At 42.3% G+C, this 20,773-nt stretch overlaps 1 protein-coding gene across 2 annotated transcripts in view; it reads right to left on the reverse strand.

The window, feature by feature from the left end:
* Nucleotides 1–20,773, reverse strand: part of LOC140198138 (uncharacterized) — a 174,738-nt gene that overhangs the window by 109,479 nt on the left and 44,486 nt on the right. For both annotated transcript variants that reach the window (XM_072259098.1, XM_072259097.1), the window contains exons 5-7: nt 9,629–9,889; nt 8,496–8,612; nt 3,796–3,897 (exon numbers count right to left, since the gene is read on the reverse strand). In XM_072259098.1, the coding sequence (XP_072115199.1) occupies nt 3,796–3,897; nt 8,496–8,612; nt 9,629–9,889 (480 nt within the window). The remainder of the gene's footprint in view (nt 1–3,795; nt 3,898–8,495; nt 8,613–9,628; nt 9,890–20,773) is intronic.

The raw sequence follows: 20,773 nt of genomic DNA on the forward strand, positions 1-20,773 counted from the left end.
ACCAGCAGACCCTGTATAGATTAACAAGTCACTGAACTGCAATGTCAGGTATGAATGAATAATTCACGGTGCCGACTTTATTTTCCTCGTGGGTCTCCAGCCCAGTCTTTACATATCACCTGCTGCCAATTTCTGCACTGGCTGCTCCCTCTGGTTCCAATGGTCAGACCTTAGAGCTCATTATGGTCCATAGTTTCTTTGTCAAAACATCCACAACAGTTGATTATGGAGAAGCCCATAAATTTCACAGAAAGTTGCTGAAATTTTCATTCCAATTCTGACCAGTTTCCTTAGAATCTGCTGCTCATAACTGGAGCTCGATGCCAGTTGTTCACTGGTGGAAATTCCTCACTGGCTGCATTTAATGTGATTGCAACCTAATTTCCCTCATTTCATGATGGGGTCAACAGTCCATCAGAGAGGAAAAAGCTGTACATGGCATTCATCGAACACTCAGACATGTCAGTCACTGTCACCAGCTCCATCACTCCAGATGTTTGTGTTGGAACATCAGATGGTGAACAGAGGAAGGAAACAGGAGTGTTTCTGACAGCTGCTTTGACTCTGCATATCTATTCACTGATGTACATAGATTGAACAATTCAAATTCTGTGAATGGGAGCCACAGTGAAAATCTACTTTAACTCTGCCCACCATCTTGGTGAATCTTTTTTGCACTCTTTCTAGTCTAATCACATTCTGACAGGCTGCATCACTGTCTGGTATGAGGGGTGGGGATAGGCTACTGCACAGGACTGAAAGAAGCTGCAGAGGGTTGCAGGTTCAGTCGACTCCATCCTGGGTACCAGCCTACAAAGTACCCAGGACATCTTCAAGGAGCAGTGGCTCAGAAAGGCAGCGTCCATTATTAATTCCCCCAGCACCCAGGGCATGCCCTTTACTCATTGTTACCATCAGGTAGGAGGTACAGAAGCCTGAAGGCACACACTCAGTGATTCAGGAACAGCTTCTTCCCCTCTGCCATCCGATTCCTAAATGGACACTGAGCCGTTGAACACAACTTCACTTTCTTAACATATAATATTTCTGTTTTTACACGATTTTAATCTATTCAATCTACTTATACTGTAATTGATTTAGTTATTTATTATTATTACTTTCTTCTATATTATGTATTGCATTGAACTGCCGCTAAGTTAACAATTTTCATGACACATGCTGGTGCTAATAAACCTAATTCTTCCTTTCTTTATCAATCTTTTTATTAATTTAAGAAAAAGTACATATATACAAACAAGAGGAGAATTTTCTCAAATATCTATATCAATAACAATACATATAAAAGGTAAAATAAACATTGTCAAGATCTTACATAGTATTAATCTAATAGTATAGAATAAAAAATAAAATAATCAATTCTCCTCCTATCATTTCATAAAAAGAAAAAGAAATAAAGAAACTTCTGTAATTTTATATAGATTAAAAAAACCCCACTATTCTCTATAAACAAAAACAAAAAAAAGAAAAGAAAAGAAAAAAAAAGGGACTGGGAGCCCATACTGAGAGTAAGAGCAAGAAAAAAGAGAAACTCTCGGATTAAATCCACAGTTTCGAGAAAGTAACTGGAAGAGCAATAAATCAAACCATATGAAAATATTGAATAAAAGGTCGCCAGGTTTCTTCAAATTTAAAGGATGTATCAAATGTCTGACTTCTTATTTTCTCTAAACTTAGACAGGACATAATGGAGGTAAGCTAATAAGAAATAGTAGGTGGATTAGAGACCTTCCATTTTAGCAAAATGGCTCTCCTAGCCAAAGAACCTAATTCTGATTATGTAATATTCATTTATGATTCCATTTATTTATGTAATATTTATACATGTCTGCAAGATTGGAACAGAATACTCCAAGTGTGGCCTGACTAAAGATTGTACAGTTGTAGCGTGACATCCCAGCCTTGTACTCAATGCCCTACCGATGAAGGCAAGCACACCATTCACCTTCTTTACAATCCTATCTGTCTGTGTTACCACTTCCAGGGAACTATGCACTTGTCCTAAGCTAATTACAATCTGCCATTCCTATGCCCACTAACACAAATGATCTTGGTCTTGTTCTATACTTAGACAACTTTCCTCATTGTCCACTATCGCACCAATTGTGCTGTTGTCCACGGATTTACTGATCATGTCATCTACATTTTTGTCCAACTTGTTAACGTGAATGACAAACAACAGAGGACTGAGCACCAATCACTGCAGTACACTATTTGTCAGCCACTGCCACCTCTGCCTCTGACAACCAAGCTAAATCTGCTTTCGTGATGCTGGTTGGGAGAATTATCTTCTTGGATACTGGTGAGAACTTTGTTTATCTTTAGGAAATAGCACCAGGTGATCCGTTACATTCTCCCAGGGAACACAAATGGTTGCTTGGTTTCATGTCTCATCCAAAGGCAGAGCTGTACTGGAGTGTTAAATTATGAGAGATTACACAGACTAGGACTGCATTCCCTGCAGGTTACTCAGGTGTAATTCGAGTTTTCAAGATATTAATGGTAGATGGAAGCTATTTCCACACGTTGGGACTGAGAAACGTTACCACAGAAATTCCCTTACAAAGCACCGTTTTGATTCAGTGTTTTACTTTTTCCAGAGTGGAAATGCCCTCCACAGAAATTCAACAGTGTGCTGTGTACAGTGGTCATCCTCACACCCTAATGGGGTTTCCACATCCACAACACTGGTGATGTCATTCCCTGTGCAACATTGTCCTGTCGGGAAAGTGCAGTGTCATTAGACTGGAACTTGGAGATGCTCCTGACTACCTGCCGTGGTCTCCTCTCAGTGAGTAAATGTAGCCTCAGTAACACCGTCTGAAGTCCCCATCACTTGTTTAAATGCCCAAGACCAGACTTCTGAAAATGCAACACTTCCCTCACACTGGTTTGGGGGATGTGGGTCCTGTAGATACTTCCCTCAGCTTGTCCTGAGAGGGTGATATTGAGCATCCCACTGGAATCTCTCATGATGGTAACTGGGTAGAGATTCCAGGAAACGAACCCAGAGACAATAAACTACTGGTCTCTGTGTGCTGACACTGTGATATTGTATGAACGTAATTAAACCTCAATCAAATCCAGCACATCAGCAGCCTCTCGGGATTGGGGTTGATCTGTCTTCACCTCAGTACCATGAGTTCTGAAGAGAATGTTATTAGAAACACAGAAACATAGCAAACCTACAGTACAATACAGGCCGTTCAGCCCACAAAGTTGTGCCGAATATGTCCCTACCTTAGAAATTACTAGGCTTACCCATAGTCCTCTATTTTTCTAAGCTTCATGTATCTATCCAAAACTCTCTTAAAAGACACTATCGTATTCGCCTCCACCACTGTTTCCGGCAGCCCATTCCATGCACTCACCACTCTCTGAGTAAAAAAACTTACCTCTGACATCTCCTCTGCACCTGCTCCCCAGCACCTTTAAACTGTGTCCTCTTGTGGCAACCATTTTAGCCCTGGGAAAAAGCCTCTGACTATCCACACGATCAATGCCTCTCATCATCTTATACACCTCTGTCATGTCACCTCTCATCCTCCGTCGCTCCAAGGAGAAAAGACCCAGATCACTCAACCTATTCTCATAATGCATGCTCCCCAATCCAGGCAACAATTAATCATTAATTATAAGAATAATAATTATTATTATTAAAATATTACTTAGCTGCATCATAATTATTTTGTTCTCCTTAACATTTGTGTACAAGGAAACTACCGTAAACATTTTTTAATTAAACAATTGTGAATCATAAGAGTATTGGTCACGTACCTTCAACAACAAACCAATAAATTAACATAATGTACATGGCGGTAAATGACAAAGTATTACAGATCGACAGACTTATAAGATAAAATCTGTATCCCAGATGTCCTGTGGAGAAATAAAAAAAAGCATATGAAAGCCGTTAACAATCTATGCAGACTGATTATGACACTGGAGGCCATTCTGGACATCAATCAATGCTAGCTCCCCAGGGAGCAATCACAGTCCCACCATTGACCCACTTTAACTGTTACTCTCTCACCCCAGTTGTTACCAGTGGCAAACCCTCCATCTCATCTCCCCCAAATGTAAAAGATATAACAATAAATATTCTTGGTGAGAACGGTTTTAAACCATCAGATCCAGCTGCATCTGATTCAGCATCATCAGTCTTCCTCCCCATCACGAAATGGTTTGTTCAAAGATTAACCTGAAGTGCAAGAATAATCCCTGATTTGTTCTTGTCTCTGTAATTTTGCTCCAACAACATGTTAGATGCCCATCGATGGGTGTGACAGAGACTGTCCACCTGTCTCTGTGGTTCCCTCCCATCCTTTTGCCCACTGGATCAATGTTGCCAAATGTTCCTGTTGCCCTGGTGTTGAAATTGCATCTCCCTCTCACTGGATTCTATCCCATCTCAGTTCTAATTTCAGTTTATCTACAAAGCCACCATGTGTCTGTGTCAGGCTTCGTGTCTGTGGACTCACTTTCATCAACTTCAGTTCTGAATGTTCTCTGTTTAATTTTATTGTTTGCTTTTTTTTCTACACATCGGGTGTTTGACAGTCTTCTTTTTAATGGGTTCTGTTGTGTTTCTTTGTTTTGTGGCTGCCTGTAAGGAGACGGATCTCAATGTTGCATACAGTATACAGTGGCATGCAAACGTTTGGGCACCCCGGTCAAAATTTCTGTTAGTGTGGATAATTAAGTGAGTAGAAGATGAACTGATCTCCAAAAGTCATAAAGTTAAAGATGAAACATTCTGTTCAACATTTTAAGCAAGATTAGTGTATTATTTTTGTCTTGTACAATTTTAGAGTGAAAAAAGGGAAAGGAGCACCATGCAAAAGTTTGGACACTTCAAGAGATTTGAACTCTCAGATAACTTTTACCAAGGTCTCAGACCCAAAGTTGGTTGGGGCAACTGTAACGAAAATCAATTTCCCTCGGAATCGATAAAGTATGAGTATGACTATGACCTTAATTAGCTTGTTAAGGCTATGGCTTGTTCACAGTCAACATTACGAAAGGCCTGGTGATGCAAATTTCAAAGCTTTATAAATACACTGACTCCTCAAACCTTGTCCCAAAAATCAGCAGCCACGGGCTCCTCTAAGCAGCTGCCTGGCACTCTGAAAGTTAAAATAAATGAGGCCCACAAAGCAGGAGAAGGCTATAAGAAGATAGCAAAGCGTTTTCAGGTAGCCGTTTCCTCAGTTCGTAATGTAATTAAGAAATGGAAGTTAACAGGAACGGTGGAGGTCAAGCTGAGATCTGGAAGACCAAGAAAACTTCCTGAGAGAACTGCTCGTATGATTGCTAGAAAGGCAAATCAAAAACCCCGTTTGACTGCAAGACCTTCAGGAAGATTTAGCAGACTTTGGAGTGGTAGTGCACTGCTCTACTGTGCAGTGACACCTGCACAAATATGACCCTCATGGAAGAGTCATCAGGAAAAAACCTTTCCTGTGTCCTCACCACAAACAGCGTCAGAAGTTTGCAAAGGAACATCTAAACAAGCTTGATGCATTTTGGAAACAAGTCCTGTGGACTGATGAAGTTAAAATAGAACTTTTTGGCCGCAAAGAGCAAAGGTATGATTGGAGAAAAAAGGGTGCAGAATTTCATGAAAAGAACACCTCTCCAACTGTTAAGCATGGGGGTAGATCGATCATGCTTTGGGCTTGTGTTGCAGCCAGTGGCACGGGGAACATTTCACTGGTAGAGGGAAGAATGAATTCAATTAAATACCAGCAAATTCTGGAAGGAAATATCACACCATCGTAAAAAAGCTGAAGATGAAAAGAGAATGGCTTCTACAACAGGATAATGATCCTGAACACACCTCAAAATCCACAGTGGACTACTTCAAGCGGTGCAAGCTGAAGGTTTTGCCATGGCTCTCACAGTCCCCTGACCTAAACATCATCCAAGATCTGTGGATAGACCTCAAAGGAGCAGTGCATGCAAGATGGCCCAAGAATCTCACAGAACTCGAAGCCTTTTGCAAGGAAGAATAGGCGAAAATCCCCCAAACAAGAATTGGAAGACTCTTAATGGGTTACAGAAAGCGTTTGCAAACTGTGATACTTGCCAAAGTGGTTGTTAGTAAGTACTGACCATGCAGGGTGCCCAAACATTTGCTTCGGGCCCCTGTCCTTTTTTGTTATTTTGAAACTGTAAAAGATGGAAATAAAAAAGTAATCTTCCTTAAAATATTAAAGAAATGTGTCATCTTTAACTTTATGCCTTTTGGAAATCAGGTCATCTTTTACTCGCTTAGCTATTCACAGTAACAGAAATTTTGACCAGGGGTGCCCAAACTTTTGCATGCCACTCTGCATACTTTGATAATAAATGTTCTTTGTATCATCCCTATTCTAATCCTGCCCATCTAGTTCAATTGATCCTCTTCACTGCCAACTTCTCTTCCAGGGCAAATGTTAACTGACATTGTTAATGGTTCCTTCTCCTCAGATATTGATCCTCCTACTTTGAAATCTCCCATCGTCACCTCTCTGCATATAAATAAAAGCAAAATCCTGCAGCTCAGCCATGGCAACATCACTGTCTGGTCATTTAAATCCAACTGGTTGCCTGGTGACTGGAGCTGAACACAATGCCTTGAATGTGTCCAAAACGATATAGTGACTGGAAACCCCCACGTCTTGAGAATCTGTGATACACTCAGTGGCCACTTTATTAGGTACACCTGTATACCTGCTCATTAATGTGAATATCTGATCAGCCAATCATGTGGTAGCAACTCAATGCATAAAAGCATTCAAACATTGTCATGAGGTTCAATTGTTGTTCAGACCAAACACCAGAATGGGGCAGAAATGTGATCTAGGTGACTTTGACTGAGGAGTGATTGTTGGTTCCAGATGTGGTGGTTTGAGGATCTCAGAAACTGCTGATCTACTGAGATTATCATGCACAACAGTCTCTAGAGTTTACAGAGGATGGTCCAAAAAGCAAAATAAAACATCCAGTGAGTGACAGTTCTGAGGATGAAAATGTTTTGTCAGAGAATGGCCAGACTGTATCAAACTGACAGGAAGGTGACAGCAATTCAAATAACCACGTGTTACAACAGTGGTGTGCAGCAGAACATCTTTGACAGACAACATATCGAACCTTGAAGTGGATGGGCTACAGCAGCAGAAGACAATGAACACACACTCAGTGGCCACTTTACTAGGTACAGGAGGCAGCTGATAAAATGGTCACTGGGTGTATCATAGAAAATGCTGGAGGTACTCAGCAGCACAAACAGCATTTGTGCAGAGATTTGATGTTTCTAGTCACAGAGAGGAGTGAGAGAAATCTTAAGAAATACAAGAGAGAAAGACAAACAACGGTGAACGATACACTGTAGTTGCTGGAAATCTGGAATTAAAAAGAATTCTAGATTTCCATTTCTGCATTGCGGAGAGTGGAAAACAGTTATGGTTAGACACTCTGATCTTGTATCAGAAGTGGTCAGTTCTAACATAAACTGGAATGGCTGGTTATCTGAAATTGATGAATTCATTATTGCAGCTCTTGGGACTCAATGTGGAATAAGAGATGCTGCTCCTCAATGGGCTTTGCTGGAACTGGAGAAGAGATTAAAGATGGGAAATCAGAGAGAAAACTAAAGTGATGGGCAACTGGAAGCTCACTGTTACCCTCGGTGTTCTGCAAAGTGGTCATACAACCTGCAATGGTTTCTCCAATGTGAAGGAAACTGTGAGGACACAGAATTGGGAGTACAAGTTACTCACTGCTTTACCTGGAGGGGTTATATGTGTGCCAGGAATGGGGTAAGGGAAGAGGGAATAAAGCAGGTGTTGCATCTTCTTTGGTTCTGGGAGACAGTGGTGTCCCATGTGGAAAACTGCATTGGAAAGAGAGGTTCTTTCAAAATAAACTTTTACAAACACCCAAGTGAAATAGCCACAGAATCTGAAAGAAAGAGCCACATGTACTGTACACTCACCAGCAGGTCTGAGAGACAACTGCTCAAACCCTCTGACACTAGATGGGGAGTAGAACTCCTTTCACAATTCTGCCGTATATGTGAAAGAGGTCCCTGTTTCCAAAGGCACAGCCACCATCAGGATGAAAGGTCATCTTTCCCTCAGTCCCACCTCTAAACAGACTTGGTGTTACAGTGAGATGAGACAACACAATGCAGCAAACACAACTGAATGAAGACAGCTCCTCTCATGGCCACTTCTCCCAAATATCTTCTGTAGTTTGGTCAGAGGTGACTCCAAGACTGTTTCAGGTATTCCGTGTCACTGCAAAGCACCTCAAAACTGGGAAAAATGGGCAATTGCATCCCACAGGTCAGAGGGACAGAGGGGAAGTGGGGGGGAAGTTGTCAGTGGTGAATTGATTTCCCATATTTTCCCTTGTTTATGTTAAAGTTCATTCAGGTTTACCGGGTGGTGTCTGAAAGTTCATGCAAGAGCAAATTAATCAATGACAGATACCTCCGAGAGTTTGCCACCTCCACTGGTCCGGCAATATGGCTGAATGAAGAGATGGTGCAGAAATCACCTGTCCTGCTGTCAATACAGCAATCATTATAATGTCCTTGAGGGAAAATCCTGAAATTAAGATTAAATTCAAATCATTAAACATCTATTGGGCAGTGAATGACAAACAATGCAACAGCCATAATGTTTCATAATTTCCTGCTGAGAAGGGAATGTTCCAACCCCGGTCTAATCTCACCGATCTGTGACCCAGACTGACACCGACTGACTCTACTCTGAGAATCATTAATCACAATGCATCGTTACACCAGTCAAGAATGGATTATTCAGATTCATTTATTTATCAAATGTACGTCAAAACATACAATGAAATGTATTGTTTGTGCTAATAACCAACACAACCTGAGGATGTGCTGAGGGCAGGGCAGACTGCAAGTGTCACCACACACTCTGGTGCTACTTTCTAGCTGATGTTGGGGCTGCTACACAAATGCACATGTGGGCAGTTTGTTCTAATTGATCGGTGAAGTGCATTATCTGCCTATTTATCCCATCTCAAGAGTCGGAAGAATGAGAAGAGCATACAAAGGAGCCAATTCTAAAAGGGTTACACCAACAAGAGATTTGTAGAAAGGGTTACAAAAGTAGTTTGACAAAGATAGGATCTTTGCCTTCCTGATAAAAAAGGCATAAAGAGGAAGAAAGTCCAAGTGAAAACCTACAGCACAATACAGGCCCTTCGGGAGAAGAACAAATAATATTTTGGTGATTTTTTTTATGCACAGTAGTGGACAGGGTCTAGAATTCATTGTCAGGAATAGTGAAGGGATATTCAACTGTAATTTCATATGAGGTCTGGATAAGTAACTGAAAGAAAGAATTTACAGAGCTGTGGGGAGAGGACAGAGCAATAGGATTCAGTTGTTTGCTGGGTGATCGAACCAATCTATTCTTAAATGGCTGAATGACTTTCTTCTCTGCGATAACTATTCTGCGATTCCCTGAACCCAATTAATTCAGCTTTTGCCTCTCTCTGCTGCCGCACTGATTTGCATCGGCTGTATTCAATAGGCCACCCATATGGTCTAAATGCTAACTGCAAAATGTCATTCATGAATGAAGCTCACCTCGCAACATTAAGGTGTAGTTTGTCTGGATGGAGCTGACAGGATTGATTGTGATACAGGTGTACACTCCACAGTCTTCAAATGAAGCGCTTGGGATAACAAGTGTACTGTTTTCATCTGTTAGTTGGTGATGCTGGGAGATTTCCCCTCCATTCTTTTGCCACTGATACACATTTGAATCTCCAGTGACATCACAGGTGAGCTCGACCGTGAAACCCAGTGATTCAACGTTGGTCAATATGGAACCTTCTGACAGCTCATCTAAAGGAGAGAATATGAAACCATGATATTCCTATCTTGATGTAGAATGCAATCTTACCATGTGACATTGTACCAGATATGTACAAAGGTACAAAAGTACAGTCGGTTCAACACATCAAATATATATACAACAATGGAAATAAAAGCCATTTAAACCTTGACCCTGCTCTGTCATTGCACAAGATCACAGCTAACCTGACGGTAGATATTCCCATCTCCCACGATAACAGTTCACCTTTCTGTTTATCCAGGATCCATCTACCTCTGCCTCAAAAATATTCAAAGATTCCAAACAATCTTCTTCAAAGCTGTGGAAGCAAAAACTCAAAACTGTTTCATCTCTGTTTTAAATGTTCATTTGCAAGTTCATAGACGTGCCAGCCGCAGCAGGAATAGGATGATGGTACAGATGAATGAGTGGCTCAGGAAGTGATGTTTGAACCTTTTCCCTGTTTAGATAATAGTCTGCATTATTGTTCCTTTTACCAACATGCATTATCATACATTTCCAAACACTGTATTCCATCTGCCACTTTTTTTACGCATTCTTCCAATTTGTCAAAGTCCTGCTGCACGTTGCTTCTTCAGCACTACCTAACCCTCCAACGATCTTCGTGTCATCTGCATACTTTGTCACAAAGCCATCAATCCATTTTCGAAATCACTGACAAACAATGTAAAAAGTATCAGACCGCCCTGCCCCCCACCCCCAGGAACACCACTCATCACTGGCAGCCAACCAGAAAAGTCCCCTTTTTCCCCACTCGCTGCCCCCTGCCTCCCAGCCATTCTGCTATCCATCGCTGAATCTTTCCTGTAACACCATAGGATTTTATCATGTTAAACAGCCTCATTTGTGGTTGCTTATCAAATGCCTTCTGAAAATCCAAGCAAATGACATCCACTGCCTCTCCTTTATCCACATTGCTTGTTACTTCCTCGAGGAACTTGAACAAAATTATCAGGGAAGATTTCCCTTCACAGAAACCATGCTGACTTTGACCTATTTTACCATTAGTCTCCAAATACCTTGAAACCTCATCCTTAATAATAGACTCCAACACGTTCCCAACCACTGAGGTTAGTCAAACTGGACTACAGTATCCTTTTCTTTTGCCTTCTTCCTCCCTTAAGGAGAACTGGCCAAAATTGACTGGAAGGGACACTAGTACAAAGGACAGCAGAACAGCAATGACTGGAGTTTCTGTGAAAATGAGGGAAGTGCAAGGCAGATATATTCCAAATCAGAATGGACGAAGGACACTTCCGTAGCTGACAAGTGAAGTCAGAGCCCAAGTTAAAGTCGAGGTCAGCCGAGGTGTGACAATTGAAGGAGCTGTGAAGGGAAATCTTCCATAGAAACCACAGAAAATCTACAGCACAGAAAAAGGCCTTTTCGCCCTTCTTGGCTGTGCCAAACCATTTTCTGCCTAGTCCCACTGACCTGCACATGGACTATATCCCTCCATACACCTCCCATCCATGTATCTGTCCAATTTATTCTTAAATGTTAAAAAAGAACCCGCATTTACCACCTCGTCTGGCAGCTCATTCCATACTCCCACCACTCTCTGTGTGAAGAAGGCCCCACTAATGTTCCCTTTAAACTGGATGGAACTGGACTCTCTCACGGTGGTGTCTGAAAGGAGGATGCTGTCTAAGTTGCATGTCATCTTGGACAATGTCTCCCATCCACTACATAATGTACTGGTTGGGCACAGGAGTACATTCAGCCAGGGACTCATTCCACCGAGATGCAGCACAGAGCATCATAGGAAGTCATTCCTGCCTATGGCCATCAAACTTTACAACTCCTCCCTTGGAGGGTCAGGCACCCTGAGCCAATAGGCTGGTCCTGGACTTATTTCATAATTTACTGGCATAATTTACATATTACTATTTAACTATTTATGGTTTTATTACTATTTAATTATTTATGGTGCAACTGTAAAAAAAACAATTTCCCCCAGGATCAATAAAGTATGACTATGACTATGACTAAACTTTGCTCCCCTCACCCTTAACCCATGTCCTCTGGTTCTTTTCTCCCCTTGCCTCAGTGGAAAAAGCCTGCTTGCATTCACTCTATCTATACCTATCATAATTTTACATACCTCTATTCCCTGGAGCGTAGAAGAATGAGGGGAGATTTGATAAAGTCCTAACCCATTCAACCTTTCTCTGTAATTGAGTTTCTCAAGTCCTGGTAACATCCTTGTAAACCTTCTCTGCACACTTTCAACCTTATTAATATCCTTCCTGTAATTTGGTGACCAAAACTGAACACAATACTCCAGATTCGGCCTCACCAATGCCTTATACAACCTCATCATAGCATTCCAGCTCTTATACTCAATACTTTGATTAATAAAGGCCAATATACCAAAAGCTCTCTTTACGACCCAATCTACCTGTGACGCCACTTTTATGGAATTTTGTATCTGTATTCCCAGATCCCTCTGTTCTACTGCACTCCTCAGTGCCTTACCATTTACCTTGTATATTCTACCTTGGTTTGTCCTTCCAAAGTGCAATACCTCCCACTTGTATGTATTAAACTCCATATGCCATTTTCTGCCCATTTTTCCAGCTGGTCCAAGTCCCTCTGCAGGCTCTGAAAACCTTCCTCACTGTCTACTACACCTCCAATATTTGTATCATCAGCAAATTATCATCCAGATCATTGATATAGATGACAAATAACAATGGACCCAGCACTGATCCCCATGGCACACCACTAGTCACAGGCCTCCACTCTGAGAAGCAATTCTCTACTACCACTCTTTGGCTTCTTCCATTGAGCCAATGTCTAATCCAATTTACCACCTCTCCATGTATACCTCGCGACTGAATTTTCCTAACTAACTAACCTCCCATGTGGGACTTCGTCAAAGGCCTTACTGACGTCCATGTAGACAACATCCACTGCCTTCCCTTCATCCACTTTCCTGATAAACTCCTCGAAAAACTCCAATAGGTTGGTCAAACATGACCTACCACGCACAAAGCCATGGTGACTCTCCCTAATAAGTCCCTGTCTATCCAAATGCTTGTAGATTCTGTCTCTTAGTACTCCCTCCAATAACTTACCCACCACCGACGTCAAACCTACCGGCCTATAATTTCCCGGATTACTTTTTGATCCTTTCTTAAACAACGGAACAACATGAGCCACTCTCCTCCGGCACCTCACCCGTAGATTCCGACATTTTAAATATTTCAGCCAGGGCCCCTGCAATTTCAACACTAGTCTCCTTCAAGGTCCGAGGGAACACCCTGTCAGGTCCTGGGGACTTATCCACTTTAATTTTCCTCAAGATAGCAAGCACCTCCTCCTTTTCAATCTGTACAGTTTCCATGATCTCACTACTTGTTTCCCTTAATTCCATAGACTACATGCCAGTTTCCTTAGTAAATACAGACGCAAAAAAACCATTTAAGATCTCCCCCATTTCTTTTGGTTCCGCACATACCCGGCCAATCTGATCTTCAAGAGGACCAATTTTCTCCCTGACAATCCTTTTACTCTTCATATACCTATAAAAGCTCTTTGGATTATCCTTCACTTTGACTGCCAAGGCAACCTCATGTCTTCTTTTAGCCCTCCTGATTTCCTTCTTAAGTATTTTCTTGCACTTTTTGTAATCCTCAAGCACCTTATTTAATCCCTGTTTCCTACACGTCATACAACTCTCTCTTCTTCTTTATCAGAGTTGCAATATCCCTTGAGAACCAAGGTTCCTTATTCCTATTCATTTTGACTTTAATCCTGACAGGAACACACAAGCTCTGCACTCTCAAAATTACTCCTTTGAAGGCTTCCCACTTACCGATCACATCCTTGTCAGAGAACAACCTGTCCCAATCCACGCTTTTTAGATCCTTTCTCATTTCTTCAAATTTGGCCTTCTTCCAGTTCAGAACCTCAACCCTAGGACCAGATCTATCCTTGTCCATGATCAAGTTGAAACTAATGGTGTTATGATCATTGGAACCAAAGTGATCCCCTACACAGACTTCTGTCACTTGTCCTAACTCGTTTCCTAACAGGAGATCCAATATTGCATCCCTTTTAGTTGGTCCTTCTACATATTGATTTAGAAAACTTTCCTGAACACATTTTTCAAACTCTAAACCATCTAGACCCCTGACAGTATGGGAGTCCGAATCAATATATGGAAAATTAAAATCCCCTACCACCACAACTTTATGTTTCCTGTAGTTGCCTGCTATCTCTCTGCAGATTTGCTCTTCCAATTCTCGCTGACTATTGGGTGGTCTATAATACAACACCACTAAAGTGGCCATACCTTTCCTGTGTCTCAGCTCCACCCATAAGGACTCAGTAGACAAGCCCTCTAATCTGTCCTGCCTGAGCACTGCTTTAATATTTTCCCTGACAAGCAATGCTAACCCCCCGACCTTTCATTCTTCGGCCTCTATCACATCTGAAACATCAGAACCCTGGAATTTTAAGCTGCCAGTCCTGCCCCTCCTGTAGCCAAGTTTCACTAATTGCTATAACGTCATAATTCCACGTGTCAATCCACGCCCTCAACTCGTCTGCCTTCCCCGCAATACTCCTTGCATTGAAATATATACACCTCAGAAGATTTTTACCACCACTCACAACCTTTCTATCAGCGGATTTGCTTAAACTTTCAACATCATTTATTTTCACCCCAGCCACACTGTCAGCTCTGGCATTCTGGTTCCCATCCCCCTACAAATCTAGTTTAAAGCCTCCCCAATAGCACTAACAAACCTCCCTGAAAGGATATTGGTCCCCCTGTGGTTCAAGTGTAACCCGTCTCTCTTGTACAGGTCCCACCTGCCCCAGAAGAGGTCCCAATGATCCTGAAATCTGAAACCCTGCCCCCTACACCAGTTCCTCAGCCACTTGTTCCTCCTCCAGAGCATCCTATTCCTACCCTCACTGGCACCTAGCACAGGTAGCAATCCTGAGATTACCACCCTTGAGGTCCTGCTTTTCAACTTCCTACCAAGCTCTCTATACTCACTGTCCAGGACCTCTTCACTCTTCCTTGCTATGTCATTGGTACCGATGTGCACCATGACATCTGGCTGATCACCCTCCCACTTCAGAATGTCATGCAATCGAGCAGAGACATCCTTGACCCTGGGACCCGGGAGGCAACAAACCATCCTGGATTCTCTGTCACGACCACAGAACCTCCTATCCATACCTCTAACTATCAAGTCCCCTATCACTACCACTCTCCTCTTTTTCCACCCTCCCTTCTGCACTGCAGAACCAGACTCAGTGCCAGAGATCCGGCTGCTGCAGCTTGTCCCAGGTAAGTCATCCCCCTACCAACAGTATCCAATGCGGTATACTTGTTGTTGAGGGGAATGGCCACAGGGGAACCCTGCTCTGCCTGCCCTTTCCTCTTCCCTCGCCTGACAGTGACCCAATTTCCTGTGCTCTGCTCCTTTGGCGTAACTACCTCCCTGTAGTGACTGTCTATAATCTCCTCATTCTCCCGAGTGATCCGGAGGTCATCCAGCTCCTGCTCCAGTTCCCTAACACGGTTTGTTAGGAGCTGCAGCTGGATGCACTTCTTGCAGGTTTCATTGTCAGGGACACTGGAGGGCTCCCTGACTTCCCACATCCTGCAAGAGGAGCATTCCAACATCCTGCCTGGCATTCTCTCTACTCTAAACAATCTGGACAAAAAGCTTACCGGAACCTACCCTGGCCTCTGCCTGTTCTCGCTGAAGCCTATTGAGCCAAAGCCATCCCACTCTGACTCAGTCCACTCCGATGATAGCCGCTACAACGATGGCCGTTGTAGATGGTGGTCTGTTTTTAAACCCTGACAATTTTGTTCAAGTTCCTAAGAGGAGACTGTGGATGACAAGGGGAGTCAAGGACAGTATAAAAATATAAGAAAGGAAGTATAAAATAGCAAGGATGAGCAGACAGCCAGAGGATTGGGAGACTTTTAAGGAGCAACAGAAGATAACTAAAAAGGCAATAAGGGGGGAAAGGATGAGGTACGAAGGTAAGCTAGCCAAGAATATAAAGGAGGATAGTAAAAGCTTCTTTAGGTATGTGAAGAGGAAAAAATTAGTTAAGACCAAAGTTGGGCCTTTGAACACAAAAACAGGTAAAATTATTATTGGGAACAAGGAAATGGCAGACGAGCTGAACAGGAACTTTAGATCTGTCTTCACTAGGGAAGACACAAACAATCTCCTAGATGTAATAGTGGCCAGAGGACCTAGGGTAACAGAGGAACTGAAGGAAATTCGCATCAGGCAGAAAATGGTGTTGGGTATACTGATGGGACTGAAGGCTGATAAATCCCCAGGGACTGATGGTCTGCAACCCAGGGTACTTAAGGAGCTGGCTCTAGAAATCGTGGACGCATTGGTAATCATTTTCCAATGTTCTATAGATTCAGTATCATTTCCTGCGGATTGGAGGGTAGCTAATGTTATCCCATTTTTTAAGAAAGGAGGGAAAGAGAAAACAGGCAATTATAGACCAGTTACTCTGACATCAGTGGTGGGGAAGATGCTGGAATCAATTATAAAAGATGAAATAGTGGCATATTTGGATAGCAGTGGCAGGATAGGTCCAAGTCAGCATGGATTTATGAAGGGGAAATCATGCTTGACTAATCTTCTGGAATTTTTTGACAATGTAACTATGAAAATGGACATGGGAAAGCCAGTGGATGTAATGTATCTGGACTTTCAGAAAGCCTTTGATAAGGTCCCACATAGGAGATTAGTGTGCAAAATTAGAGCAAATGGTATTGGGGGTAGGGTACTGACATGGATAGAAAATAGGTCGCAGCCAAGAAATAAAGAGTAGGGATTAATGGGTCCTTTTCAGAAGGCTCGGTGCTGGGACGGCAGCTATTTACAATTAAAGGCATCCATTAGTCTTGCGAGACCATGGATCTGCACCTGGAAAGTCTTCACTCTCCAGGGCGCAGGCCTGGGCAAGGTTGTATGAAAGACCAGCAGTTGCCCATGCTGCAAGTCTCCCCTCTCTACGACACCAATGTTGTCCAAGGGAAGGGCATTAGGACCCATACAGCTTAGCACCAGTGTCGTCGCAGAGCAATGTGTGATTAAGTACCTTGTTCAAAGACACAACACGTTGCCTCGGCTGGGGCTCAAACTCACGACCTTCAGGTTGCTAGTCCAATGCCTTAACCACTTGGCCACGTGCCCACACGTTAATGTATATTTACAATATACATTAATTATTTAGATGAAGGACTTAAAAGGAACATTAGCAAATTTGCAGATGACACAAAGCTGTGTGGCAGTGTGAAATGTGAGGAGGATGTTATGAGAATGCAGGATGACTTGGACAGGTAGGGTGAGTGGGCAGATGCATGGCAGATGCAGCTTAATGTGGATAAATGTAAGGTTATCCACTTTGGTGGCAAGAACAGGAAGGCAGATTACTAACTGAATGGTGTCAAGTTAGGAAAACGGGAAGTACAATGAGATCTAGGTGTCCTTGTACATCAGTCACTGAAAGTAAGCATGCAGGTACAGCAGGCAGTGAAGAAAGCTAATGGCATGTTGGCCATAACAAGGGGAGTTGAGTATAGGAGCAAAGAGGTCCTTCTGCAGTTGTACACGGCCCTGGTGAGACCACACCTGGAGTATTGTGTACAGTTTTGGTCTCCAAATTTGAGGAAGGACAGTCTAGCTATTGACGGATTGCAGCGTAGGTTCACGAGGTTAATTCCCAGGATGGCGGGACTGTCATATGTTGAAAGATTGGAGTGACTGGGGTTGTATACACTGGAATTTAGAAGGATGAGAGAGGATCTGATTGAAACATATAAGATTATTAAGGGATTGGACACGCTAAAGGCAGGAAACATGTTCCCGATGTTGAGCGAGTCCAGAACCAGAGGCCACAGTTTAAGAATAACGGGTAGACAATTTGGATTTAGCCATGATCACTGTGAATGGTGCTGCTGGCTCGAAGGGCTGAATGGCCTACTCCAGCACCTATTGTCTATTAAGAGCAAGAGAGAGGGCATACAAGGAAGCCAAAGTTAGTGGGAAGATAGGAGATTGGGAAGCTCTTAAAAAACTTGGAGAAGGAAACTAAGAAGGTCATTAGGAAGGAAAAGATGAATTACGAAAGGAAGCTGGCAACTAACATCGAAGAAGATACTAAAAGCTTTTTTAAGTACATAGAAGGGTAAAGGGAGTTGAGGGGAGATACAGGACCAATTGAAAATGATGCCCTGAAGGTATTGCAGTGAGAGATGCTGAGATGGCAGAGGAACTGAATGCGTATTTTGCATCGGTCTTCACAGTGGAAGAAATCTGCAGTGTACCGCACATTCAAGAGTGTCGGGGAAGTGAAGTATGTGCAGTGAAAATTACAACTGAGAAGGTGCTCAGGAAGCTTAATGGTCTGAGGGTGGATAGAACTCCTGCACCTGATGGAATCGAAAGATTCTGGCATTGTTCTGGATGACTAGAAAATTGCAAATGTTACTCTGCTATTTAAGAAGGGTGGCAGGCAGCAGAATGGAAACTATAGACCTGTTAGTCTGACATCAGTGGTTGGGAAGTTGTTGGAATCGATTGTTAGGGATGAGATTACAGAGTATCTGGAGGCACATGACAAGATAGGCAAAAGTCAGTATGGTTTTCAGAAAGGAAAATCCTGCCTGACTAACCTACTACAATTTTTTGAGGAAATTGCAAGCAGGGTAGACAAAGGAGATGAAGTGGATGTGGTGTACTTGGATTTTCAGAATTCCTTTGACAAGGTGCTGCACATGAGGCTGCTAAGCAAGATAAGAGCCCATGGAATTATAAGGAAGTTACTAACATGGGTGAAGCATTGACTGATCAGCAGAAAACTCTCTCTCTCTCTCTTTTCAAAAGCACAGTTCATAGGGATACTTCAGAATCCCGTCACACACAAAAAAAAATTGACTAAATGAAAATTATACAGTTTGAAACAATACAGGCAAAAAATCATCAGATGACAGAGCAAAAATGTGTACAGTTTCCAATTTAACATCTGGATATGCAATCAGCTCTAATATTGTCAGTACCTTTCACATGTACCTTTCACAGTACCTTGCAATATCAGACTCCAATTTAACAACCTTCTATTCTTATCCTTCATTTTAGTTAAAAACACCAATGGATTATGATCCGTGTAAATCACAAGGGGTCTTTGAGCAGGACAATTATAAACCTCAAAATGTTGTAAGGCCAGAATAAGTGCCAATAACTCCTTTTCAACAGTTGAATAATTATTCTGGTGCACATTAAATTTCTTTGAGAAATAAGCTACTGGGTGTTCAATATCACCCACACCCTCCTGTAACAGTACTGCCCAGCAGCTTCGTCACTAGTGTCTGTTGCTATCGAGAATGGTTTTGAAAAATCAGGTGCTTTGAGCACAGGATGATAACACAGGATGGTTTTCAGACGTTCAAATGCCTCCTGGCAAAAATCACTCCATACAAATCTTTCACTCTTCCCTAGGATTTTTATTAGGGGGAGAGCGAAGTCAGCAAAGTTCCTACAACACTTATGATAATACCTAACCATTCCTAAAAACCTTCTCAAAGCTTCCTTGCCGGTCGGAACAGGAACTTCAGCAACAGCTTGAACCTTGGCCTGTACAGAAGCCAGGTGCCCCTGGCCCACCACATAACCCAGAGATATAACTGTGGCATGGCCAAACTCACTTTTAGCTAGGTTCACAGTAAGATTGGCCTTAAAAAGTCTGTCAAACAGTTTTTCTACCACTGCAATATGCTCTTCCCACATGTCTGTCCAGACCACTAAATCATTGTCATGAACTGTGCTTTCTAACCCTCCAATCACAGGATTGACCATTCTTTGAAATGTCCCTGGAGTATTTTTCATCTCGAAGTGTAAAACATTGTATTCATACAGTCGAGACAGTGTCACAAATGCTGATATCTCTTTAGCCCTGTCTGTTAAAGGAACACACCAGTATCCTTTTAACAAGTGAATCTTAATAAGGTGTTTAGCCTTCCCCACTCTTTCAATACAGTAATCCATTCTCTTTCTTTGTTCTCTCTTGTTTCTAATTCTTTGTTCAACCCTTTTACTTTCCTCAAATTTCACTCTGTGGAGATGCTGTTTCACAGGCTGGGCTGGATTTATAATGACGTGATGCACTGCACCTGTGCACCATTTCAAAATGCCAATTAGTCCTTCCACTTGTTTTCACTGTGTAGGATCCAACTGATGAACCTTATCAGTAATATTTTTCAAAACAATCGAATTCTGACATTTCGGTGAGATTAGATTCAGTGGGTAAACATGCTTTTCCACTCCATTATCAGATTCCACGACTCCATTTTGTTCCATAACAATTCTCCCAGCTGCAATTCTAGCAAATAAGTGTCTTATTTTGACTCGACCATCTTGTAAACTTTCCTTTGCAAGGACACAAAGCTTACTAAATCCCTTCCAGAGTTTGAAAACATAACTAAACACACTGACACATATTTCTAAATCAGACCATAGTTCTCTGAATAGAGTCAGAGGTCCTTTTGGCCTGTAATTGAACACAGGTTCCAACAAACTACCCTTCAATGCCTTCTGAATCGAATCTCCAACAGGAAATAAGAGGGGGGAACCCCCTCATCCCAATTTTTCCCACTTCTCACACAATGTGCTTTAATCATGGTCTTAACAGTTGAGCTGAGCTGTTCCAAGGCTCCCTTGGACTCTGTGTGATATGTAGATGACACCATGTGCTTAGCTTCCACTTCTCTAACTATCCACTGGAATGTTCCCGAAGTAAAGTTGCTGCCCTGGTCAAATTGAATTTCTCTGGGCAGACGTACCAGTGTGAAAAGCTTACTGAATGCTGTTACC

This window comes from Mobula birostris, chromosome 5, assembly GCF_030028105.1.
Source record: "Mobula birostris isolate sMobBir1 chromosome 5, sMobBir1.hap1, whole genome shotgun sequence".
Classification (NCBI taxonomy): domain Eukaryota; kingdom Metazoa; phylum Chordata; class Chondrichthyes; order Myliobatiformes; family Myliobatidae; genus Mobula; species Mobula birostris.